Below are 22,235 nucleotides of genomic sequence, written 5' to 3'. Positions count from 1 at the left end.
TCCCAGGTTTGATTCCAGCCAAGGGCACATGCCTGGGTTGCCAGCTTGATCCCCAGTAGGGGACGTGCAGGAGGCAGCTGATCAATGATTCTCATCATTGATGTTTCTATCTCTCTCTCCTTCTCCCTTCCTCTCTAAAAATCAATAAAATATATATAAAAAAAATAAATAAATGGTTATTGAATGAATGAAGGAAGCATCTTTCACTCCATCCACAGATAACAGTACTCCAATCCCACTCACACAGTCTGAGTCCAGGAATTAATTAGCTCAGTCTTCTCTCTTGGTGGGCTCCGAGGGCACGTGGATGGGTCTCTGGGAAGAGAAGAAATCAAGCTGCATGCCATGCTCTGTCCCCCTCCCCAAAGATCCCTCTCCTCGTTGGCCAACAGCCTTTCACCCACCTCGGGCGCTCCCAAGGACAGCTATAAATAGTGGCTCTGCCCGTCCCAGGATGGGGACCAACTGACTCTAAAAAGCCAGAGCACCTACCACGCCTACAATGTGAACGACACTCCATGCCTCTGATAGGACTGGGAGGGCTCCAGGGGTCAATTCCCAGAAGTGAGCATCTCAAGTCACATTTGCCGACTGCTCCTTTGCCACAGCCCCGGGTTAAATATTGCTAAATGCCTGTGACTGAACCATCTTATTGATGTTGGGCGAAGCCCAATGCTCGGCCAGGAGAGTGGCCTAAGTCCCCAAGATCGTGAGGGAGAGACACCCGCCATGGGAGCTGGACCATGGCCTGCCAGGACTGTATGAGATTGTTTTTCTGCTTTAGAAAAGAAAATCACATTTTCCAAACATTGATCCTATAATATGGGGCTCTTGGCTATTGGTCTTTTCAAAATAACCTGTCTTGGGTGCTGAGTTTGGAATTTCTTGGTTGGTGTGCTGCTATTTCGTTGTTGTTGTTCTTTAAGTGAATTAGGGCCCGTTAGGAAGGAGCCAGAGAAGAGAGGTGAGATTAATTCACCTCACCGGGCAGACCCTGAGTACCCATGTGCATTCAAAGAGGGGTGCATGGCCCCCCTCCTGATTCTGAGCTGCTCATCCTCTCTTGTGAGGCCCCCATCCTGGGCTTGGTCAGGGATGCTAGAGGGAGGCACAGCCCCATGGGCTGGAGTCTAGTTGGGGACACATGGTTCCCACCTATAAAAACAACAGAAAACTCTGTTTAACCAGGTGCTTACTTGTATGTTTCGAAGCCTTGAACTGGAAGGACTTTTTGGAGGGAGAATTGGCGAGTCTGGGAAGCCAGGGAGGGCTCCCGGAGGTGGGGGATGGGGTGTCTAAAAGAGGACCCAGGAGCAGAGAAAGCATCCTGGTGGAGGAGAGGAGCCCGAGCAAAGGCCTACAGATGACGTGGAAATGAGCTGCGAGAGAGCATGGTTCAGTATAACTGAGACACAGGCAAAAGGACACTCAGTTCCCTATCCTCAGCCCCGATACCCACTCCTTTCCTGAGAGATAGGAGCCAGAGAGGCAGAGCCCCATCCTCCTGAGGGTAGAGAGCTACTCCTGTGGCTGTGTCCGGGACAGTTGTTGGCTGGCTGTGGGGACCCCAGGAGGGATTCCTTCACACCTCCCTCTGCATGGGGAGAGGGATAGTATTGGGGAAAGGACCCCCACCTCAGTTTAGCCAAATCAACCACTGTGGAAAGGCCAACACCGGAACTCCATGCAACTCAGCAAGCATTTATTGAGCTCCCTCAAGGGGCCCAAGAAGTACACACAACCAGGGGAATGCTGGGCTCACTGCGGACTCAGATGCCGTACTGAGTCATTCCTACGCACGGAGGTGCTCAGCATGTCTGGCTGGGGCCCAGCAGCGTGCCAAGGCTCTGCAGCTCCAACCAGACAGGCAGAGAGTGAGAGGCAATTTTTAGGCCGGCTCAGAGATGGGCCAGCCAGAGGGCGGGAGTGGGTTCCCTCCTAGATGCTGAGGTGGCCTCGCTTTCTCAGACACTGCCTGTTGCCTATCTCCCACAGCTTAGCAACCAGCTAGGCTACGCCAAGGGAGCCCCGAGACCCCCCTCCCGCTGTGGCGTTCCGGGAGCCAGGGGGCCATTCTCCTGGAGCCAGGCCAGCCTTCTCAGCAGGTGCACCCTGGTCTGAGAAAATCCGAAGCAGGGAAGTCTAAACTCCCCGACCAGGTTAATTAAGAGGGAGCACAGTTCCTGGTGTTCCTGCAAGTAGCGAACGCCACATGCATTTTAAATTCAGCCTGATGCTCAGACAGAGCCGTCTGCGGAAGCCTGACTTTGATTGACATGGGACAGGGTATCGGAGTTGAGGGAGAACAGATGCCTGTGGCCCCAGAGACCTGTGCTGTCTCCACCTGGGTTCTTGTAGGAAGAGAACGAGGTCATCTGTGAGTCCCTGACCCCAAGTGCATGCCATAAAGTATGGAGGGGAACATTTCTGGGCTGGGCCTCTAGAGGGGCTTCAGGATCCAGCCCCAAACCAGCCATCGGGGCCCAGGCGTCCACTCTCCCCCATTCCCTCACCCTTGGGGTCAGAGGCTGACGACAGGGGCCTGGGCTGCTCTGCGGTGTAAGCTCGGTGAGCTCCTGAGCAGGACAACACCTGGGCCAGTTAAGGCCTCCGCACAAGTGAAGGAGCACTGCTGGCTGTCCTGGGGACCAGCAGGAGCCCCGCCCGGGGTGGGGGCAGGGGGCAGGGGCAGCACCCGGGCTACAGAACAAAACCCAGTACAACTGTCAGCCGGACAGGCTTGACTGCTCTGTGCGTGGACACCTTCCCTGCACCAGCCCCCAGCCCTTGGCCACAAACCAGGAGCTCTTCGCCGAGAAGGGGTGATACTGTCACTCTGTCAGGTCCACTCTCTGTCCTTTCTCACGGTGCCATGAGAGGTCGTGGTGCACAGCAAACAAGGAATTCTCCGGCACCGAGGGTGCAAACAAGGGCAAGGGGCAGGGGCAGGCACTTGGCAAAAGCCTGCCTGCTGGTCCTTTCAGCCTCAAGGTGCAGAGTCCTTTAGGCCCCTCAGACCGAACTATGCCCAGCAGGAAGAGAAAGGCAGGACTGTCCCTGAGGCTTCAGTCTAGGTCTGGGGAGATCTGGACTCCTCCCCACTCCCCATTCCAAATCCATCTCTGTCTTGTGGCCACAAAGGGCAGGAGGGCTGAGAGATGATGGAGGCACATTAGAGTTGGTGAGGAGAGGTCCAGTTTCCCATTCCTACACCCCCTTAGCCCCGAGATGCGCTCCCCTGGACTTTCTGGTTCAAAGGGAGTGAACACAGGAGGGCAGTGCTGAGCCCAGAAGCAGGACGCCAGCCAGGGGTGGGGTTTCAGCACTGGAGGGCCCTGCGGAGGTGAGCAGACCAGCAGCCCTGATTCTTTGGCTGAGGGTCCCATCTGTCTCCCCCTCCCCCAGCCCCACCATCCCCATGCCTCAGGCCGCCTCCAGGAAGATGGGTGGCTCTTGCCCTCACCTGGGCCTGAGCCATCGGGCCTGTATCCCAGACCCTCTCCACAAACCCGATGGCCCTACAGCCAGCCATCTCTTCCCAGCCATTCAGCTCCCTGTCACCCAGGCAGGGGCAGCGTGCACTTAGCATCCACTGCACTCAATGATGTCTGTAATGGGGGTGGGGGGGTGGGGGGAGGAGAAAGGTCCCTGGACTTAGCAACATCTACAGTAGAATATTTCCATTTGGGCAAACACATGTAAAAGTGAGTGGACAAAGATGTGCACTCTAACTGCCAGATAAGAGGGGCCGTCGCTGAGGGCTTTAGGAGAGTTGGGGGTTGGGGTAATCAGGGCAGGCTTTCTGGAGGAGGGGAGGACATGAGGGCTCCAAAGCGGGTGGTGTGGGGAAGGCAGCAGGGAAAGGTGGGGGCCCCATGGAGGTGGAGGAGAAGAGGACACCAGAGCCGGGTGGTGGGTGACCATTGCCCTCGGAATGGAGGGAGAAGAGCAGGGACTGTTGGCATGCCCACAGGGAGCACTCCCGGGGGAAAGGGAGGAGAGGACCAGTAAGGGCCAGGGAAGCAGGACTAGGGGGACTGGAAGGGCCAGGGTGGATCCTGGGAAGGTGCTACGAAGATCACCCAGCGTCTGGGCACTGGGGAAGGGGCGCCATTTCATTTTTCTCTGCATATTTCAAAGCCCATTTTCCAGGAGCTCTTGGGGTAGAGGTGGAGGCCAGGTTCACCCTGGGGGCAGACAAGGGCATGGCCACAGGAATCCACAGAAAGTGGGACCACAATGGCTGGGGCTTCACTGAGCAGGACCCAGGAGGTGGGCCTAAAGCAGCACAGACCCAGGCAGGGGCAGCGCTGGCTGAGGGGCGGGGGAATTCCCAGAGGAGGAGCCCTGTGAAGAAGTCTGCAGCTGGGGAAGGGGCATCTGCTGACCCAGACCAAGGGGGACAGAGGCTGGAGGAGGGGACAGACGTAGCCTTAGAGCTCCAGTAATCCTCTTTCCAGGGAGGCTGGTGGAGTTCCCTCTGGCCCACCTCTCTCCCTGCACCCTGCCCCCTTTCAGATTCTGCCTCAGTTTCCCTGTAGCAGCCCAACTCCGTGTTTCATGTGATTCTCGGGTGCAGCCTGGGGTGAGAACCACTCCGGAAAGATGCTCTGAGGGGCGATTTCAGGATTATGACAGGTCAACGGTGGAGATTTGGGCTTTCCTGGACCCCCTTAAGGATATCACCCCAAACAGGGATCTGTGGGTCTGGCTAGTGGGTGGGTTTCCTGCTCCCTTTCCTCCTGCCCCCACTCCCCCCCACCTCCCGCCACTTCCTAGGGCCGGAAAAGTGACTGGCCTGAAGGATCTGATGTTTTATTAAAGTCCAGATCTCTGCATTCTCCAGCCACCTTCCCCTGGCTAATTCTGTAATTCAATTAGTAAGGAAGCCGAGGCCTGGCCGGGGCGGGAGGAGGGAGCGTGTGGGGAGCCTTCCCCTCCGCGATGATTACACCCCAGGCTTCAGCCCTGTTCAGAGCTGGGCAGGAAATTGTACTTCCTTCGCCTCACGATGACAAGGGCCTTTTATGCCGGCACACGGGGCTTTGTAAATTACTGCCGTCACCGTGCAATTAATTCTGCCGCTGCGCTGTGTGCCTCCCCACGTGGGGGAGGGCGCCCGCCCACCTTCTCAGGAATCAGCAGCGCCCCTTGCCCCAGCTCCCCGTGGGCTGCCCTGCTGGAGGAGGGTGGCTGCCACAGCCTATACCCCGCCTGGTAACAACCACTGTCAGCCTCTCCTGGCCACACCCTCCTCCCCGTTCCCTCCCTTCGCTGCACCCAGGGCTTCCTGCTCTCTCTCTCTCTCTCTCTCTCTCTCTCTCTCTCTCTCTCTCTCTCCCTCCAACACCCCAGTTGGTGGGTCTCTTCCCCAGCCCCATGCTCTCACGATCGCCCTGCTCTCAGACACCTGAGCAGGATGATCAGCCTTCCATTCTGAAGGTACTGTCTCTGCTCTCGGGGAACTGACAGTCTCTTCAGAGACCCGAGACGTGAAACTGATGAAAAGAAGGGACAGGTAAATAAGAGCGGTGAGTGGGAAGAGGTTAAATAGCAGCATATGGGAGTGTGAGTGCAGGCCAGGGTCAGTGCATGCAGACCTGAGAGTGGCGAAGGGAAGGCAGGCCCCTGTGGGTGGGTCACATGGGTGGGTGGGAGTCCGCCTTCAGCAGGGAGCCCCAGGGACCCGCTGCACATGACAGCACTCTCTCTCGAAGTCTGACATCGCTCGGCCCCCAGTCCCACCCCCGGCAATTTTCAAAGTCCATCCCTGCCCTGCCAGGCTGCTCTATTCTGTTCAAGTCCATGGTTCAGGAGGGTTGAGATAAAACACGCTGACTCTGACTCAAACAGGGGGACGGAAGAGGAGGGAGACCAGGGCCAGGTCACCCCTCACCCGGACATTCCCTGGTAATTTCCTCGGCTTCTTCCCTCAGATCCTGCCGGCGGGGTCATACAGCTGGCCGGCCGAGAAGAATAAGAGGGAGGGCAGCGATGGGGAGGCTCTGGGTGCCATCATGGATTCCAGCCCTCCCTCCCCCCATCAACTGCTGGAACTTCAGGCCACGGACCAGCATGAAGGCTGTCTGTAGTTTGCTGGGCAGAGAGAGCTGCTTCAGTCCCAGAGCTAAAGGAAGCTGTGAGGCCAGGGGATCGCAGGGCCTGCCATGATCGCAGGGAATTTGCCAGGAAGCTGATACCCAGTGATGGCTGTCTGTTCAAAATGGACTATGAGTCCTACCTCCTGCCTGGCTCCCCCATTTTCAACCCACCTGCTTTTTATTTCACACTCCTCTTTCAGCAAAGATTTTTTTTTTAAATCTTTAATTATGCAAGTGATACATGAATCTATTCTACATCCAAAAGTGTCAATCAAAACAAAAAAAGAGTTAAACTCATGGGAGACACCCCCCAGCCCCCACATCCCTGTCCTTGGCGGGGCGTGACCCTTCCGGACTCACTGTAGGGCAGACACAGAGCCGAGTGCATACAGATCTCCTGGAATATGCCCCCACGGTATGCACATGTCGTATGTGACTTGCCAGTCTGCTTTCTCCCCTGACAATGCCTCTTCCCATGCTGGTACACGTAGGGCCATTTCATTTTTCAGATTGCTTGAACAGAGGGAGCTTTCGGTGGCTTCCGATTGTTGCTCTTCCAAATAGCCACCATGGACCCTTGCTCTCTCTTCTGTGGGCAAGAGTACCCGTATGCTTGAGGGTTCAGGCCTTGGAAGGGAACCGCGGGGCCTGAAGGAGGGAGAGGTTTCTGTCTTGCTAGCCCCGTCCCCAGAAATCTCTCTTGCTAGCTTCCTTCTCAGACTGTCCAGGGACTCCAGGTTCACAGCCTGGCGCTGGCCTTCTCTTCCCCGTGGCAGTGTGTGGAGGTGCAGCCGCTCCCGGAGAGAACCCATCTCCCAGCTAGACTGTGAGTTCCCAAGGGGCCTGGGTGTGTCTCTGGGGACACCTCAGCGCGTCCACAGGGGAGTGGGCCTGGCAGATGTCATGACTGCTGAGCTGCGGTCCCTGCCCCACCCTCATAGCTCCAAGCCCCTCCTCAGCTGCTGTGAGGCGAAGTCAAAACTAGTTGTTCTGTTCCTAGCTGGTTTGGCTCAGTGGGTAGAGCATCAGCCCTCAGACAGAAGGGTCCCAGGTTTGATGTCCCAAGTTAAGAGCATGTACCTTGCTTACAGGCTCAATCCCCGGCCCCAGGTCACGGTGTATGCAGGAGGCAACCAATGTATGCATCTTTCTCACATAGATGTTACTCTCTCTGTCTCCCACCCTTCCTTCTACTCTCTCTAAAAATCAATGGGAATATATCCTCGGGTAAGGATCGACACAAAAATAATAACAAAGAAAAATGCTAGTTCTTCTGTATGAGATTCTGTGTGTACTACCTGGGCACCCTCTCTCTCTCTTGGCCACCCTCAGCCCCCACCTCGGCCTTCACCGCAGGCCTGCCATGCTCTAAAACACCCAGTGATGGCAAACTCTCCTCACGAAGCCACCCCTCCCCACCAAGACACCATCCCCCAGGCTCTGCCTTCAGCAAGGGAGCAGACTTGGTACCTCCAAGTACAGGGTGTCGCTGCTTATCCAAATCTGCCTTTTTATTTTTTTAATTTATTCTTTATTATTTAAAGTATTACATATGTCTCCCTTTCCCCCCATTGACTTCTCCCTAACCACTCTCACCCCCCAGCACATGTCCTCACCCCCTCCTCTCTGAGCTCATCGGTTATGCTAACATATATGGGTACAAGTCCTTTGGTTGATCTCTTACTGCCCCCCCACCACCACCTTCCCTCTGAGGTTTGATGGTCTGTTTGATACTTCTATGTCTCTGTTATCTATTTTTGTTCATCGGTTTATGTTGTTCACTATATTCCACAAATGAGTGAGATCATATGATATTTATCTTTCTTTGACTGGCTCCTTTTGCTTAGCATAATGCTCTCCAGTTCCATCCATGCTGTTGCAAATGGTAAGAGTTCTTTCTTTTTCTACGGCTATGTAGTATTCCATTGTGTAGATGTACCACCGTTTTTTAATCCACTCATCTGCTGATGAGCACTTAGGTTGTTTCCAAATCTTAGCTATGGTAAATTGTGCTGCAATGAACAAAGGGGTGCATATATCCTTTGTGATTCCTGTTTCTTATTTCTTGGGATATAGTCCTAGAAGTGGGATTACTGGGTCAAATGGGAGTTCCTTTTTAATTTTTTGAGGAAACTCCATACCGTCTTCCAAAGTGGCTACACCTGTCTGCATTCCCACCAGCAGTGCAGAGGGTTCCTTTTTCTCCGCATCCTCGCCAGCATTTGTCGTTTGTTGATTTGTTGTTGATAGCCATTCCAAACCTGCCTTCTTAAAGAGCCCTAGTGAGACAACTCATTTCCCGGGTAGACTGTCAGAAGCAACATCTGACTGGCTGCAGAGATGGGCAGAGAAGGCCAGGGTGGGCTGCCCCGGTGGCCTCTGCGTTAGGCTGGTCTCTCTGGGCAGAAGGGATGCTGCCTCAGACCTCCCCTGCACGAGAGTCAATATGTGTTTATATTATACCACACTCTGCAATTACAGAGATCGGCAGAGGTTGTTAATACTCATGGGCTAGTAGAGTGGTCAGCAAACTCATTAGTCAACAGAGACAAATACCAACAGTACAATCAATGAAATTTCTTTTGAGAGCCAAATTTTTTAAACTTAAATGTCTCCTGATGCCACTTCTTCAAAATAGACTCGCCCAAGCTGCGGTTATTTTGTGGAAGAGCCACACTCAAGGGGCCAAAGAACTGCATGTGGCTCTAGAGCCATGGTTTGCCGACCTCTGGGCTAGTACATCTTCCCCCAAGCCACGAGGGGAATGACTATCCCCATTTATAGACCAGGAAACTGAGGTTCACAGAGAGGAATCAGTGAGTGGCCCCTAATTGGTGGGAATCCACCTGGCACAGCTTCCTGTCTGGAACTGCGCATCACCCTGTCCAGGGGACCACCACCTAGAGGAGGTACGGGGAGTGACAGTACCTGCCCTGCAGGCACCGGGAGGATGGGCTGAGAAAGCCTTGGGGAAAAGAGCCCTCCTGGCCGGGGCCACCTGCTGACTATCCCAGACAACCTTTGTCCCCTGCCACGAGGGAGGTGCGGTGTGCCTCAGTGTCCTCGGTCAGCTCCCAGCAGCCTCAGAGCATCACTTCTGTGTCCCCAGCCCAGTCCTGGTGATTGGTCCCCTCCAAAGTAGCCGAGGTGTTCGAGATTCAATGCTCTCAACAATAGGCACCGAGTTCCTGCCCCTGTTCTGGGCCCTGAGGACGAAACAGGAACAGAACCCATTTGAGAGTGAGGAGACTGCTAATCAAGGAGCAGATACACACTATTAATAGGTCACTGAAGAGAAGAGCAACCACGACGAGGGATCAGAGAGTGAGTGTGTGTGGGGGTGGGTGACCATGTTCAATGAGGTGGTCCGGAGAGCCTCTCTGTGGAGGTCACAGAAGCAGAAGCCTGAGGGGGACTGAAGGGGCAAGGGGGTCATTCTGGGGAGAGGGCACAAGCTGTGCAAAGGTCCTGGGACGGAGTGTACCTGGCAGGGCTGAGAAATAGGAAAGATGCCAGGAGGTGAGGTCAAGGAGTAGAAATGTCAGGGGAAGTTGCCTGGGGCCTGGGGGTCCCTTAAAGATTCTGTTACAAAATGCAGCTGTGAGTTCTCTCCAAAAAAAAAAAAAAACTGTGGCAGAAATTCCTGGAAGCTGGAAAAGACAAAAACAGCAGATAATTATCTTTTTATCTAGAACGCCTCCCTTGTTATCCTAGGCCATGGAAACAATATGGTCACTTTCTCCCTCCTCTCCTCCCTCCTTCTCTTCTTTCTCTTCCTCTTTCTCCTCCCTCCTCCTCCCTCTCCAAACCTGCCCCTGACCTTGTCCTGAGCTGGCTTGCCTGCACACAGCTAGACAGTGGCGGCCTCCTCCTTGCAGGCAGGTGCAGGAGGAGGACAAAGCAAGAGAGGGGACGGGAGGAAAGAGGCTCCAGAGAGGCAGGTGGCAGCACGAGGGACCAGGTCACGGGGGCCTCTGACTGCTATTCATCTCAGCCCCCTGTGTCTCCATCAATGACCGTCTGCCATGGCCAGGAGGGAGAAGCAGGGAGGTGAGGAAGAGGGTGGCCTGGGGTCTGGATGGGGAGGGATGAGGCGGAGTGGGAGGGGCTCCTTGGCGCTGAGCTCCTCCCAGCCTGGGGCAGGAGTCTGAGGAAGGGCAGAGAGAGCCCCCGGGGACCCTGAGAGTTCTGCCTTCCAGCTTTCTCTCCCTGCTTCCTCCCTTCCTTCCGTTTCTCTGTCCTCCTCACACATAGATTCCCTTCCAAAATCCTCTCTCTCGGAAGCCAGGAAGTGAAGGGAAGCGGTTCTAGTTTCCACATTGTAAGAGGAGGAAAAGGGCTTCACTGGTGGGTGGAGGGCTCAGGAATTGGAGGGGCATTGGGAACACTCTGCATCTGGGAAAGTAAGAGGCCAGAGCAAGCCTGATGACAAGGGCTGGCATTGGCACCCGATCAACACCACCAGCCTACAGGCCTCATGAGAGGAGGGGGCCATCAGGCCTGCCTGGCACAGAATCTGACTCACAATGGGACTCAGGAAGCGGCTGATAAATGGCCACAAGAATGACCAAGTGGTCAGCTGTGGACAGTTAAGGAAGGAGGCTGGCTTGAGATGGACTAAACCAGTCAAGGAGGGCTGCCTGGAGGAAGTGATCAGATTCTTGAAAGATGGATGGGATTGGGAGAGGTCAAAATGAGGAAAGAGGCATACCAAGTGAGGCGACTGTGAGAGCAAAGAAAAAATAAAAGACAGGAGGGGGGTGGGGGGAGGGAGATAAGAGAATGAGAGAGTGAAAAGAAAAGTGAGCCGAAACTGGTTTGGCTCCGTGGATAGAGCTCCGGCCTGTGGACTAAAAGGTCCCGGGTTCGATACTGGTCAAGGGCATGTACCTTGGTTGCGGGCACATCCCCAGTGAGGGGTGTACAGGAGGCAGCTGATTGATGTTTTTCTCTCATCGATGTTTCTAACTCTCTATCCCTCTCTCTTCCTCTCTGTAAAAAATCAATAAAATATATTTAAAAAAGAAAGAAAGAAAAGTAAAACAAGGGAAGTGGCCAGCCTACAAGGTGCCTGTTCTGGGGCCTTGGAAAGTCTGAGGCCACTGTTCCCCAGGTCAAGCCTGCTGCTGGCCAAAATTATCTTTTTTGCTTTCCCTGCGGTTCTGAGCCTGGCAGGCCTCCCAGGTCACACTGGGCCAGGTCTGGGCCAGGTCTGGGGGCAGAAGAAGAGGCCCCTGGCCCTGGGCAGTCTGAGGGAACTTTCAGAAAGCATTCTCTCTGCCTTGTCACTGTGCCTGAAAGGCCAGCATTAAAAAGCCACCCCTGAGTCAGGAACAGGGCTCTTAAAATCCAGATTTCCTGCTGAGGCACCATCAGAACGCCTCCAGGGAAAACGAGGCTGAACCTCAGAAACCGGAAACCGATGAGCCAAACCTCTGTTCACACTGAGGAGACCAAGGCAGGCCTGGAGCTGTGGTTCTCAGGGGTCACCAGGGGAATTAGAGGCAGGGCAAGGGGCAGCCTCAGGCCCAGCCTTGCCCCTCGGTGGACTGCATATGCCCACGCCTGGAGCAGGTGTGCAGATATCACTGCCCTAGGGCAGGGGGCACGTGGGCAGCCCCATTCACTTCATTAGGACAGCTGATGGAGCCTTTGTTTGGAAGGCCAAGGGGGTCCCTCCATCATCCTGGAGAAAGCAGCCAGCAGCACTCCTGAGGGAGGCCCCACCGCAGGGTTTCATGGTCCAGTGTGGCCTGGGGTGCAGCTGGGCGAGGGGTGAGAGCTGCCCTTGGGAGGTGCTGGGGCTGGAGCTGAAACAGACAGAACAGCGCCCAGAGGACCGGAGGAAGGGAGGGAGGCAGAGAGGGCTGAAGGGAGAGAGCAGAGGCCCCCGAGGTACCAGGGAATGGGGATGGGAAGGGACTATCGAGAAGGGAGGGAGGCAGAGAGGGCTGAAGGGAGAGAGAGGGCAGAGGCCCCTGAGGTGCCAGGGAATGGGGATGGGAAGGGATTATCAGGGAGAGGGGGCGTGGTGGGGGAAGAGGCCCCCCGAGGTACCAGGGAATGGGGATGGGAAGAGACTATCAGGGAGAGGGGGCGTGGAGGGGGAAGAGGCAATTGGGGGGGGGGGAGACTTTGCCGAGGGAGGGAAACGGAGCAGTAACCACGCGAGGGACGAGAGGCAGGCAGGCAGGCGGGCAGGCAGGCACGCGGAGAGGCAGGAGGCTTGAGCGGAGCGCGCGGGAGAGACGGCGGGCGAGGTGGGGAGCGGGCCGGGCGCGGGGAGGGGCCGAGACGGCGGGCGGCGGGCGGCGGGGGCGGCGGCGGCGGCCCGGCGCCCACTGACCCTCTCGCCGTTGCTTCCCTCCAGGCTGCGCCTTCCTCACCTACTGCGAGCGTGAGTCAGCGCTGAAGGCCCAGAGCGCGCTGCACGAGCAGAAGACCCTGCCCGGGGTAAGTGGCGTCCGCGGGCGCGAGCGCCGGGCGCGCCGACAGGGGGCGACTGCGGGAGGCGGGCGGGGCGGGGGCCGGCGGGCGGGCGGGGGGATCGCGGTCCGGGCGGGCGCGCCGGCTGCCTCCGCTCCATCCCCAGCTCGTCCCGCCCGCCCCCCGCCCCTAGAACAGCGAGGGGATCGGGCCAGGGGGCCCCCCCGCACCCCGCCGTCCAGGCCCCTCCTCGGAACCATCCCGGGGAGGGGCGCCTGTGCCGCCGCCACAGATCCGGGCGGGGCTCCTCCCCAGCTGAGCGGGTCTCTTTCCCCCTCCCCACCCCCTGCCCGCCTGCAGGCAGCCCGAGACAGGCATGCCCGCCGGGGGTCCACCCTCCCCCCGCCCGGAGTAGCCTCCAGCCGGTCCCGCGGGGTGAAGGTGCAGCCAGCCGGAGCACCAGCCCATCTACGTCGGATGCTGCGGGCTGTGCCCAGGGTGGGGTTCGGGGCGAGAGGGAAGGGGGCGCCCCCCCATCCAGGCTTGGCGCCGCCGGAGTGAGATCACTGTGTTTACTGAAGGAGCCAGCCCTGGTCTTTGATAAACTATCGCGCCTCAGCCCTGGTTTATTCCTCCTGTGCAGGGTGTGTGTGTGTGTGGGGGGGGGGGGGAGGGGAAGGGGGGATTATTTATGTCCCCCGTAACTGGGTGTGATCTCAGCCGTGGCTGTTACCGAGGCCAGTTCATCACCATAAAATAAGCGTCTCTCAGGTCAGGGGTCTGCATGGTGTCTCCTGTGGGTTCAGAGAGATGCGGGGGAGGGGGATCCGGGAGCTGAGACATACAGCTCACACGGAGTATGCAAAGATACATGGAAAGACGGGAGCGTTTGTGGGCATCGTCTGAGGAATTTATAAATGTACCGGGGGTTTACGCTGTATTATGCAATGGGCACTGCGGGGAAGCACGTGTGTTCTATACGTGTGCTCACCAATGTTTACATATGCATGTTGACAGTCTTACCCAGCCAGCGGTAGGTAAACACACGTTTCCATGCCTGCCCCGCAGCAGGAAAGGTTAACCAGGGAGACGGAGAGAAAAGCAGCCCCCGGTGGGGGCAGCCTTTCCTTTGTATCAGAGCTCCTGCTTCACCTGGTTAGGGGATGGGGAGGGCCTGCCTTCCGTTAAGACAGCCTCTGGATTGTATTTTTGTACTTGTGATTGCAAAGCGCAGGGCTGAATCATCTTAATAACGTACCCCCGGATGCAAATGTATGGAAATCGTGCGCCACACGGGTTTTTATGTGGAGCCCAGCTCGGGCACGGTGGCCAGTCCCCAGTTGGTTCTTAGTGGCGCGGCTACAGGCACATATATTATAGTAATTACTTTCTGGGTGCCCTCTGTAAGATGGCAGAAATAAGCGCCACGTCGCCCCATGTTATGTGTGAGTCACAAAGCCACCGCATCAGATAATCAAAGGCTTCTGAGAAAGGTCTGTGCTGATTCATAAACTGTGGATGGTACTTTGTTTGGGGGGAGATGGTGATAGATATTTTAGAGTCGCCCGAATGGAAGAGAAAATACCACATTGTTTGGGAGGCCCTTCGTTGGCTGGAGAGAGATTGCTGGGGAGTTTCGTGATGGCTAAAAGCCAGGTAGATGGGGGAAACAGAAAGAGAAAGTGGGAGGGGGAGGTTTAGGATTTTTTAAGAGGGAGAGAGGCCCAGGACTGGGGGAATTTCAGTAGCAAATGTGGACTGTGCTGGATCTAGCATTAACTTGTAGTTGTTTATTTTACATATAAGAGAATAGCTAAATGATGGAGTGTATTAGTTCTTTAATAATTTATAGAAATACTTTGATGTTGCAGTAATTACATTAAAGGTCACATATCAAAGGTAATTTGGTTGAGCAGCTGTGATGGTTTCTCAGAAGCAATCAATACCACTGTCCGTGGTGCTGATTTCACTAAGGGGCCTGCCAGATTAAAGAAGGCTTATTACCAGGCAGAAAGGCCCAGGGGAAATCAGGAGCACATTGGAGCGACGCGCCGGCCCCCCTTCCACCGATAATTAACACTGTTCCCCATAATCTGTGCTAATCCTTCATACTGGGAGATCCAGTGGCATTTTTCTAAAATCACAAAGACGGGTTGGGCAAGTTTTGAGGAAAGGACAGAAAGAAATGTGAATGCAGTTGGGGAGGTGGGAGAGCTGAGGACGGAGTCCAACCACAGAGCTAACACAGAGCCTAGAGTCCCCCTGAGGTGCCTGGAATGCTGTCCTTTCTTCAAAGGCCTCACAGGGAGACTCTCGGCATCAAAAACCTCGTCACAATTCTCAGGGCTGGCACAGCCCACAGGGGGAGTGGCGGAAGGAAAGACAGGATTGCAGCTAGAACTTCCCAGGGCACAGAGCCCCTGTACAAACTTACACGGAGGCAAATGAAAATAAAACGATCCAAAAAAATTATGCCTTAAGGTGGAGCCATTTGGATTCCAGAAAGCAGAGCTGGTGTTATTCTTGTTGGTTGGTTCTCTCCTCTGAGATCAGAGAATGCAGGGACAGGACCAAGCAAAATACCCTCCCCCAAAGCAATAATGGGTGCTCCTGTCAGCTGGGGCTGGGGAGAAAGAGACCTCTTCTGGTCTGGGGTGACCGCAGTCGGTGCCTGAGTGAGCTCACTCTGTGTCTGACTGAAGAGAAAGAAATGGGGGAAAAAAGAACCTGGAAAACTGGTAACCTCAGCAATTTAGGCACTTTTCCAGACTTCAAAATCCATTAAAGTCAATCCATTAAAACCAGCCCTCCACTTTCTCCCTGAGAAGACAAGAAGGGAGAAGATAGTGCAGGCAGCCCATTCTGTTTCTTTCCCAGCACGTTACAGAGCTAGCATCCTGCTGGCAGCGGGGAAAACAGCCCCATTGTTGTCAGGCACAGACACACAACCACAACCAGAACAATAACAAGACAGAACTAGAGGCACCCTTCACACGTGTTCTTATTTGGGGACGGAGAGGAGCTGACATTTCTCTTGGGATAAGTGGGAGCTCAGAAACCAGACCACCGTGTCTGCTCTTACAATTCAGAGATTGGTGTACCTGATGTCATTATTCTGAACCAGCCTAACCAAAGGGTGGCTGATGGAGCCATCCCGGGACCAGTGTCACAAATGGATCCTAACTTTTTGAGTTGCCGTGACTTCAGGAGAATGAAATTACTGAACCACAGACCCTCATCAGGCTCCCTTTGCTCAGTGTTTTCTGTCAGCATCTAGGCTGATTCCACTCTCCGTCTTTCTCTCTCCTTCACACTCTCAATCTCACTTTCCTGGCCCCCTGCCTCTTTCCAGCCCACCCTCTTCTGTTACCAATGTTTTTCCACTATTTGTAGGGCACAGTCAACGTGGGGCAGTTTCTCAATCCATCAAGTATTTTCTCAGCGTGTGCTTAGAGACCTGGCAAACACGAGGTTAGAAAAATGTATCCCCACCCCTCTTAGAAATATCCAAGTTGCAGACAGAAGCCACACACATATGTGCACATGCACGTGTGCGCGCGCGCACACACACACACACACACACACACACAGAGAGAGAGAGAGAGAGAGAGAGAGAGAGAGAGAGAGAGAGAGAGAGAGAAATGTCATCAGTGATACCAGGTAGCACATTACTATAACATAGGTAGTGTGGACAATTGTTCAGTAATAATAATAATATATATTTATTAAGCACTTACTATATGACAGTCATGATGCAAGCATGTTATCTCCATTATCTCATTTTATCATTATTATCCCCCGTACATGAGGATGCCTAGGTTTAGAGATGTTCAAAAATATGCCCAAGGTCACACAATTAATAGGTTGCTAAGCCAGACTCAATCCTAGATCCACTATGAAAGCACAGGATAGCCATTCTCTTTCCTAGGGCCACAGTTGCTTTAGAGAGGACACAGATGACTATCAAGTGTAGGAGTTCCCCAAAGGTTTTGTTCCGGATGTTGGCAAGGTAGACCTAGAGAGTTGGGAGATTGGTATGTCAGGGGGGAGCACTGTTCTGAGAACCAGCCTAGACACAAGGCACACATGACAGGTCAGAAGCTATGAGCTGGGCAGATGTCCGTTGAGAGCTCCCTGAGGCTGAGCATGCACAGGAAGCCTTTTGGAAGAATTCTGTTCCTTAAAATAGGTCCCTGCTGCTTAGTCCCAGCTCCCCCAGCCTCTGGGACTTTGCAGGGAATTTCTTCCAGAAAGAGCTCATCTGTTTCCAAAGTTAGGAGTGTAGGGCCTCACGGGAAAAACTCTGATGAGAGAAAAGCAAGGGGACGTGGCCAGCCGTGGCCGGCACTCTACTCCTCTGGCAGCAAAGGGCTCCTCACCAGGACTGCTGGGGAGGAGCTGGGTCCAGTTAGCAGGAGGCCTGGACACAGAGCCAAGAGGGAGCTGGCAGAGGAGAAGGGAGGAGAGGGAGTTGGCAGGGGGAGGGGGTGCGGAGAGTGGGAGCTGGATCTGCTTGGTAAACATTAAAGTTCCAATTCACTAGCTAAAGATTGGCTTCTGTGCCCTCCCTTTGGCAACGTGAGAATACAAAGCAAACCTGCACGCTCCTCTGGGCCATCTCCCACCCCCACCCCTGGCTCAGCCCAGCAGACATGCAGCATCGCTGCCATCACACCTCCTGACTCATGTCGCTCCAACTCAGGGCGGGTCATTTCCATGGAAATTCAATGTGACCTTCTTTGGGTTTACCAGGAAAGATGTTAAAATGGAAAAATAGATATATATTTTTAAAGTTCAGTTGAATTTCTGGCATCATTGTGTCAGGATGGTCTTCTGTCTTTCTCCCTCTTCCTCTCACTTTCATTTTCCTGAGTCCCATTTTGTCTTCCTTTCTTCATCTCTTTTTCTTTTCTTTTTTTCCTTCATGCTTCTTTTTCCTCCCCTCTCATCATTCTTTCTTCTGCTTTCCCCCTTTCCTTTTTTACCTTTTCTTCTTTCCTCTTTTTCATTTGCCTTTCCTGTCTCCCCTCTTCCTCCTTCCCTCCTACCCTCCCTCTCTCTTCTGCCCACTCCACCTCTAATTGGGACCCCACAGGGACTCTCGGGGGACCCCCACCAGCTATCCCGGGGCTTCCCTGATGAAGCCCATCTCCTCCCTGACAGCCCTGCCATGGAAGGATCCATCTAATTTTATGTACAACTTGTAAAGATGAATGATAAGTAGAAAGGATGCAGGCAAGAACAAGATGAATAAATTATAAAGGGCAAATGATGACAAGACAGGGGCCCCCAGAGACAGTGATATGATAACAGAAACTAAAGACAAATTTATGATGGATGTAGTTAGCATGTACGGAAGCCGTTAATTCTTCGGGATAGTTTTACAACTTCTAGTGATTGGCACAATCAAAGTGTTTTATTTGAGGGATGTGATGTATTTCCACTCATCTGTCCTTTAGGCACAGAGTTAGCTTTTGATTCTGTGTGGTTGAGTCTGGGCCCCGTCAGCTCCTGCATCTTGTCTCCCAGCTCCTGCCACCTGCTGAGTTTCTGCGTCAGAAGGTGGAGCCATGCAAACCAGCTTCACCTCCAGCCACCTGGCCCTGCTGCTTTTCCTCTCGCTGGGTGTATTAGTCTGGGGGCTGCTTTAACCAAGTATCACCAACCAGGTCGGGGGGTGGGGGGATGCGCTTATATAACAAGAATGTATTTTCTCACAGCTCTCAGGTTAAAAGTCCAAGATCAAGGTGTTGGAAAGGTTGGTTCCTCCTGAGGGCTGTGACGGAGAATCTGACTCATGCTTCTCTTCGTATCTGCTAGTCTCAGGGGTTCCTTGGCTCATCAGTGGTGTTTTTATGTCTTCACATCATCTTCCCTGCGTGCATGTCTGTCTCTGTGTACAAATTTCCCATTTTTGATAAATCATTTGGGATTAGGGCCCACTCTAATTGCCTCATCTTAATTTGATCATCTGCAAAGACCCTACACCAGGGGTTAGGGCTTTGACATGTTTTGGAAGGAAACACAATTGGACTGTGACACTGAGAAATGGGCAGCCCTATAGCTCTTCCATGATGGGAAGTAAACCAGTTTTCAATGATGTTTGAGTCCCAGGGGTAGGGTGATGGGTAAGAGAAAGAGGTCCCACCAGCCCTTCCTCCACCATCTCTCCCCTGGGGAAATGCTTCTGTTTTCTTCTCTTTGGGAAATAATTGACATAATCTTTCTTATTCCTCCATATCCAAAATAATAAAATTTTCTAATCTACAATAATAATAAGAAAATATTCAACTGTCTTTTGAGGCCAGTGGTACTCAACAAAGAATAATTTTGCCTTCCAGTGGACATATGACATTGTCTGAAGACACTACTGGCATCTGGTAGGTAGAGATCAGGATGCCACTAAACATCCTGCTATGCACAGGAGAGCCTCCTCAACAAAGGATTACCTGGCCCAAAATGTCAGGAGCATGGGGGTGGAGAAGCCCTGCACTAAGGCCAAGGGTAGTTGGAAAAGACTCCATGAGTCCCTGGAACTGAGCTTTCCTCTCTTTCATTTACTGGTTTTCAATCAAGTGGTGGACAAGCCCAAGGGTCCTTAGAGGGTTAGAGGTGGGGCTCATAGGGACCTGTGCTCAGAGGGCATCAGCACAGAGGGAGTAATGGGTAGTAGAGGAGGACAAAGCTCACGTCCAGGCACTAGAGGGCATTCCTAGTTGGCAGGTCACGCACACTCATATCTGTGACCAGATTTGGACCCAGGGCTGCCATCTCAGCACTGAGTCCAGTTCAGTTCTCTCACGTTACCCACATGGCATCTGTAGTTTTAGTGAAATGGGTTGAGAATTTGCTTGTGACAGAGATGGGATCAGAACCTAGGCCTCCAACGCCGACCCACCTGTGGGGTTTCTTTAGTTCCTCCCTTCAGAAGCGTCCCCACTCTGACAGGAAACAGATCGGGCAGGCACGGGTCCATCCTGCAGCCCATCTACAAGTGGCTTAGACCATGTCATGGGTCGAGGGCTCAGGTTGAGAGCACAGGGACCCCTGATGCGCCCATTATGCAGAATGGAACACCAATGTGTTCCAAGAAGGAAATTAGAAATGCTTTTTAGTCAGAGACTGAGGTCCATCTTGGCACAGAGGCTACATTTGGGGCATCCTCAGATCTTGCCTCTCCTCTTCCCTCCCCTGCCCACACTGGCCTGGGTGGGAAGGTGTCCTTATTTTTCAGGCAAGTGTCTCTCAACTCCCACAGGGACCCTGTTGAAGTCTTCTTTGTGGCCCTCCTGGCAGACCTTAGGCCTGGCCATGGCCTGGACTCGCTAAGACCCCCTAACAGTTTGTCTGGAAGAACCAGAGAGCCTGTGTCTACAGCCACCCTATCTAGCTTGAAGGAGATGAGAGGCCCTGTGAGATCATGGACAGAACTTGCCCAGGGGAGGTCAGGGAACCTGATCGTGCCAGGTTCAGCTTGCCCCCAATAAGACAGGTGTCCTGGGCAAAACCCTCGGCTTGGAACCTCTCTGGGCCTTCATCTCCTAGACTGTGAAAGGAGGCGGTGGCACAGATTGCCCCGGAGTCCCTTCGAGCTCTGACGTTCTTGAAAATTCTAAGAATAATAGACTTGGCATTACTCACATCCCTGAAGATGACAGAGAGATGAGGGGAGAGTGGGAGGGTGACGAAGAGTGTTGCCCGCCCCCGCTCTCCACTTCCTGGCTCCATCTGTAGCAAGCGCACTAGAGCACAGGTCACATGTGTCTCTCCCCAACTCAGACCAGCCAGACTGCCCGCCCCTGCGGACCTGCTCTGGAGCAGCGCTGCAGTGGAGGGCTGGACCCTGTGGCACAGCTGCCCTTGCTCCTCAGCCAGAGCCTTTTCCCACCCTCTGCTCAAGCCTCTTTCCGAGGGAAGCAGGCAGGCATTTCACGGCAGTCCTCAGCCTTTGCCCTGGTGTGGTTTGGAACACTGTTGCCATCACCCAGATCAGCAGCAGCCATGTTTATGGATCCCCTGCCCCAGGTAGAGTTCTTTCATGGGAGGCCGGGTGTCTGCCATCAGACAAAGATGGGAAAGACAGCCAGCCCTTTGCCGGAGGAGCGAACAACCAGGTTTGGGAGGCGAGTGTGAAGACAGCTACGATCCAGAAATAGCTTTGTGTTCTGCAAAATGGTAGTGATGGAGTTCCCAGGAGTTCAGATGAGAAAGACTATGACAAATTCAAGTGTCCTAGAGGAGGCCGCATCACCACGGTGGCCTCCTGCCCCCAGACTCCCACCCTTCCAATGCGTTCTTCGTAGGGTGGCCCAGATTTCATAAAGCTCTGACTGCCGAATCCCCTGCAGGCTTCCTGTCGCCCCTAAGAAGCAGCTGGGTGGCAGACTCCTCTCCTGGCCACTGGCCCCCCAGACCCACAGAGCCTGCACATCACCTTCCCTTAGGCCTGTCTTTTTCACGCCATTCCCTCTGCCTGGTGTTTGGAGTCACCCTTGGAGGCCCAAATCCAACATGACTTCCTCTGTAAATATACTCTGGCCCCCTCTGAAAGCTTCCCCATCTCCCGGGTCACCTGACACAGCCCCTTGGTCCCATGCTGCCAGGTTAACTCCATGTTTCACCTTTCAGTGTTCCTGAACTTGATGCTTCCCTAAGCCTGCACCTGTACCTGGAGCTGGTCAGAGCTAGTGGGCAGCAGGGCCATGGCTTCTCTTTCTGCTCATCGACCTCGCTGGCCTTGCCACCTCCCAGTTCTCACGGCTCCTGTCCCAGCCACATTCCCTCCAGGCCCCTCTGGAAAGTCGCCAGCTTAGTTCAGGCTGCAGGGTTATGTTTGGAAAGGCGAGGTCTCACTCTGCAGTCCATCTTGCTTGTGGGAAGGAAATGCTGTGTGGAAGGTGCTCGGGCAGTCGCCGCTGGCAAAGGTGTGTGTCTGGGTGGTGGGTGGTCAGAAGTGAGGGGAGCCTTCCTGCATGTGTGATAAGCCAGAGGGGTGGACGTGGCCCTGTGAGTCCAGGGGAAGCTCCTAAGGGGCCTGCTGACCTTTCGCCAGAACAGGAGGCTTGAAGGTGGACTGTGTGTGAGCTCCTGGTGCCAGACGGATGTGGGCTAGGACCGGAAGAGTTTCTTCTAGAGCACATGTGTCAAACACAAGGCCCGCGGGCCAAATCCGTCCCGCCAGGCCTTGCAATGTGGCCCGCACCGCGCTGTCATCACTGCACTCCGCTGCGTTTCCATCACAATGACAGTTTATGACTGTTCAGTAAACCATTCGGCCCGCGATTTAGGCTGGATTTTAGATTTTGGCCCCTTCTCTGATTGAGTTCGACACCCCTATTCTAGAGAGTGTGTGCAGGGTAAGCAGAGAGCCTGGGGTCTGTGTTGTTGGCCTGCATCGTTCCTGAATGGGGAGCTGCCATGTCCCATCAAAGATGGGCAACCCTGGGTGAAGATGGCAGAAAGTGGTATGGTTCTTTGTTTTTCTGTTCTTGATGAAAACAGTTGCTGTAAAGAGAAAAGGGCTGGAGTCCGGGAGGATGCGGTGTCTTTGGTCCCAGCTCGCTGTGGCTCCCGTGTGTGCTTTGATCAAAGGCCTTTGTTGGCGTTCTAGATGAGAGCAGCATGGGGTGCCAGGCATGAGGCTCCATCTCCTGGTGGCAAGCGAGCCTGGTGTGCCCAACTCTGTGCCCAGCAGAGAAGAGGTAAAAT

The 22,235-nt window shown here is 54.2% G+C and overlaps 1 protein-coding gene across 50 annotated transcripts in view; it reads left to right on the top strand.

Moving 5' to 3' along the window:
• Positions 1–22,235, top strand: part of CELF4 (CUGBP Elav-like family member 4) — a 264,155-nt gene that overhangs the window by 62,527 nt on the left and 179,393 nt on the right. For all 50 annotated transcript variants that reach the window (XM_036419587.2, XM_036419561.2, XM_036419601.2 and 47 more), the window contains exon 2: positions 12,472–12,554. In XM_036419587.2, coding sequence (XP_036275480.1) covers positions 12,472–12,554 — 83 coding nt within the window. The remainder of the gene's footprint in view (positions 1–12,471; positions 12,555–22,235) is intronic.

Source organism: Pipistrellus kuhlii, unplaced genomic scaffold (assembly GCF_014108245.1).
Source record: "Pipistrellus kuhlii isolate mPipKuh1 unplaced genomic scaffold, mPipKuh1.p scaffold_m20_p_6, whole genome shotgun sequence".
Classification (NCBI taxonomy): Eukaryota; Metazoa; Chordata; class Mammalia; order Chiroptera; family Vespertilionidae; genus Pipistrellus; species Pipistrellus kuhlii.
This window is presented reverse-complemented; position numbering and strand designations above follow the sequence as displayed.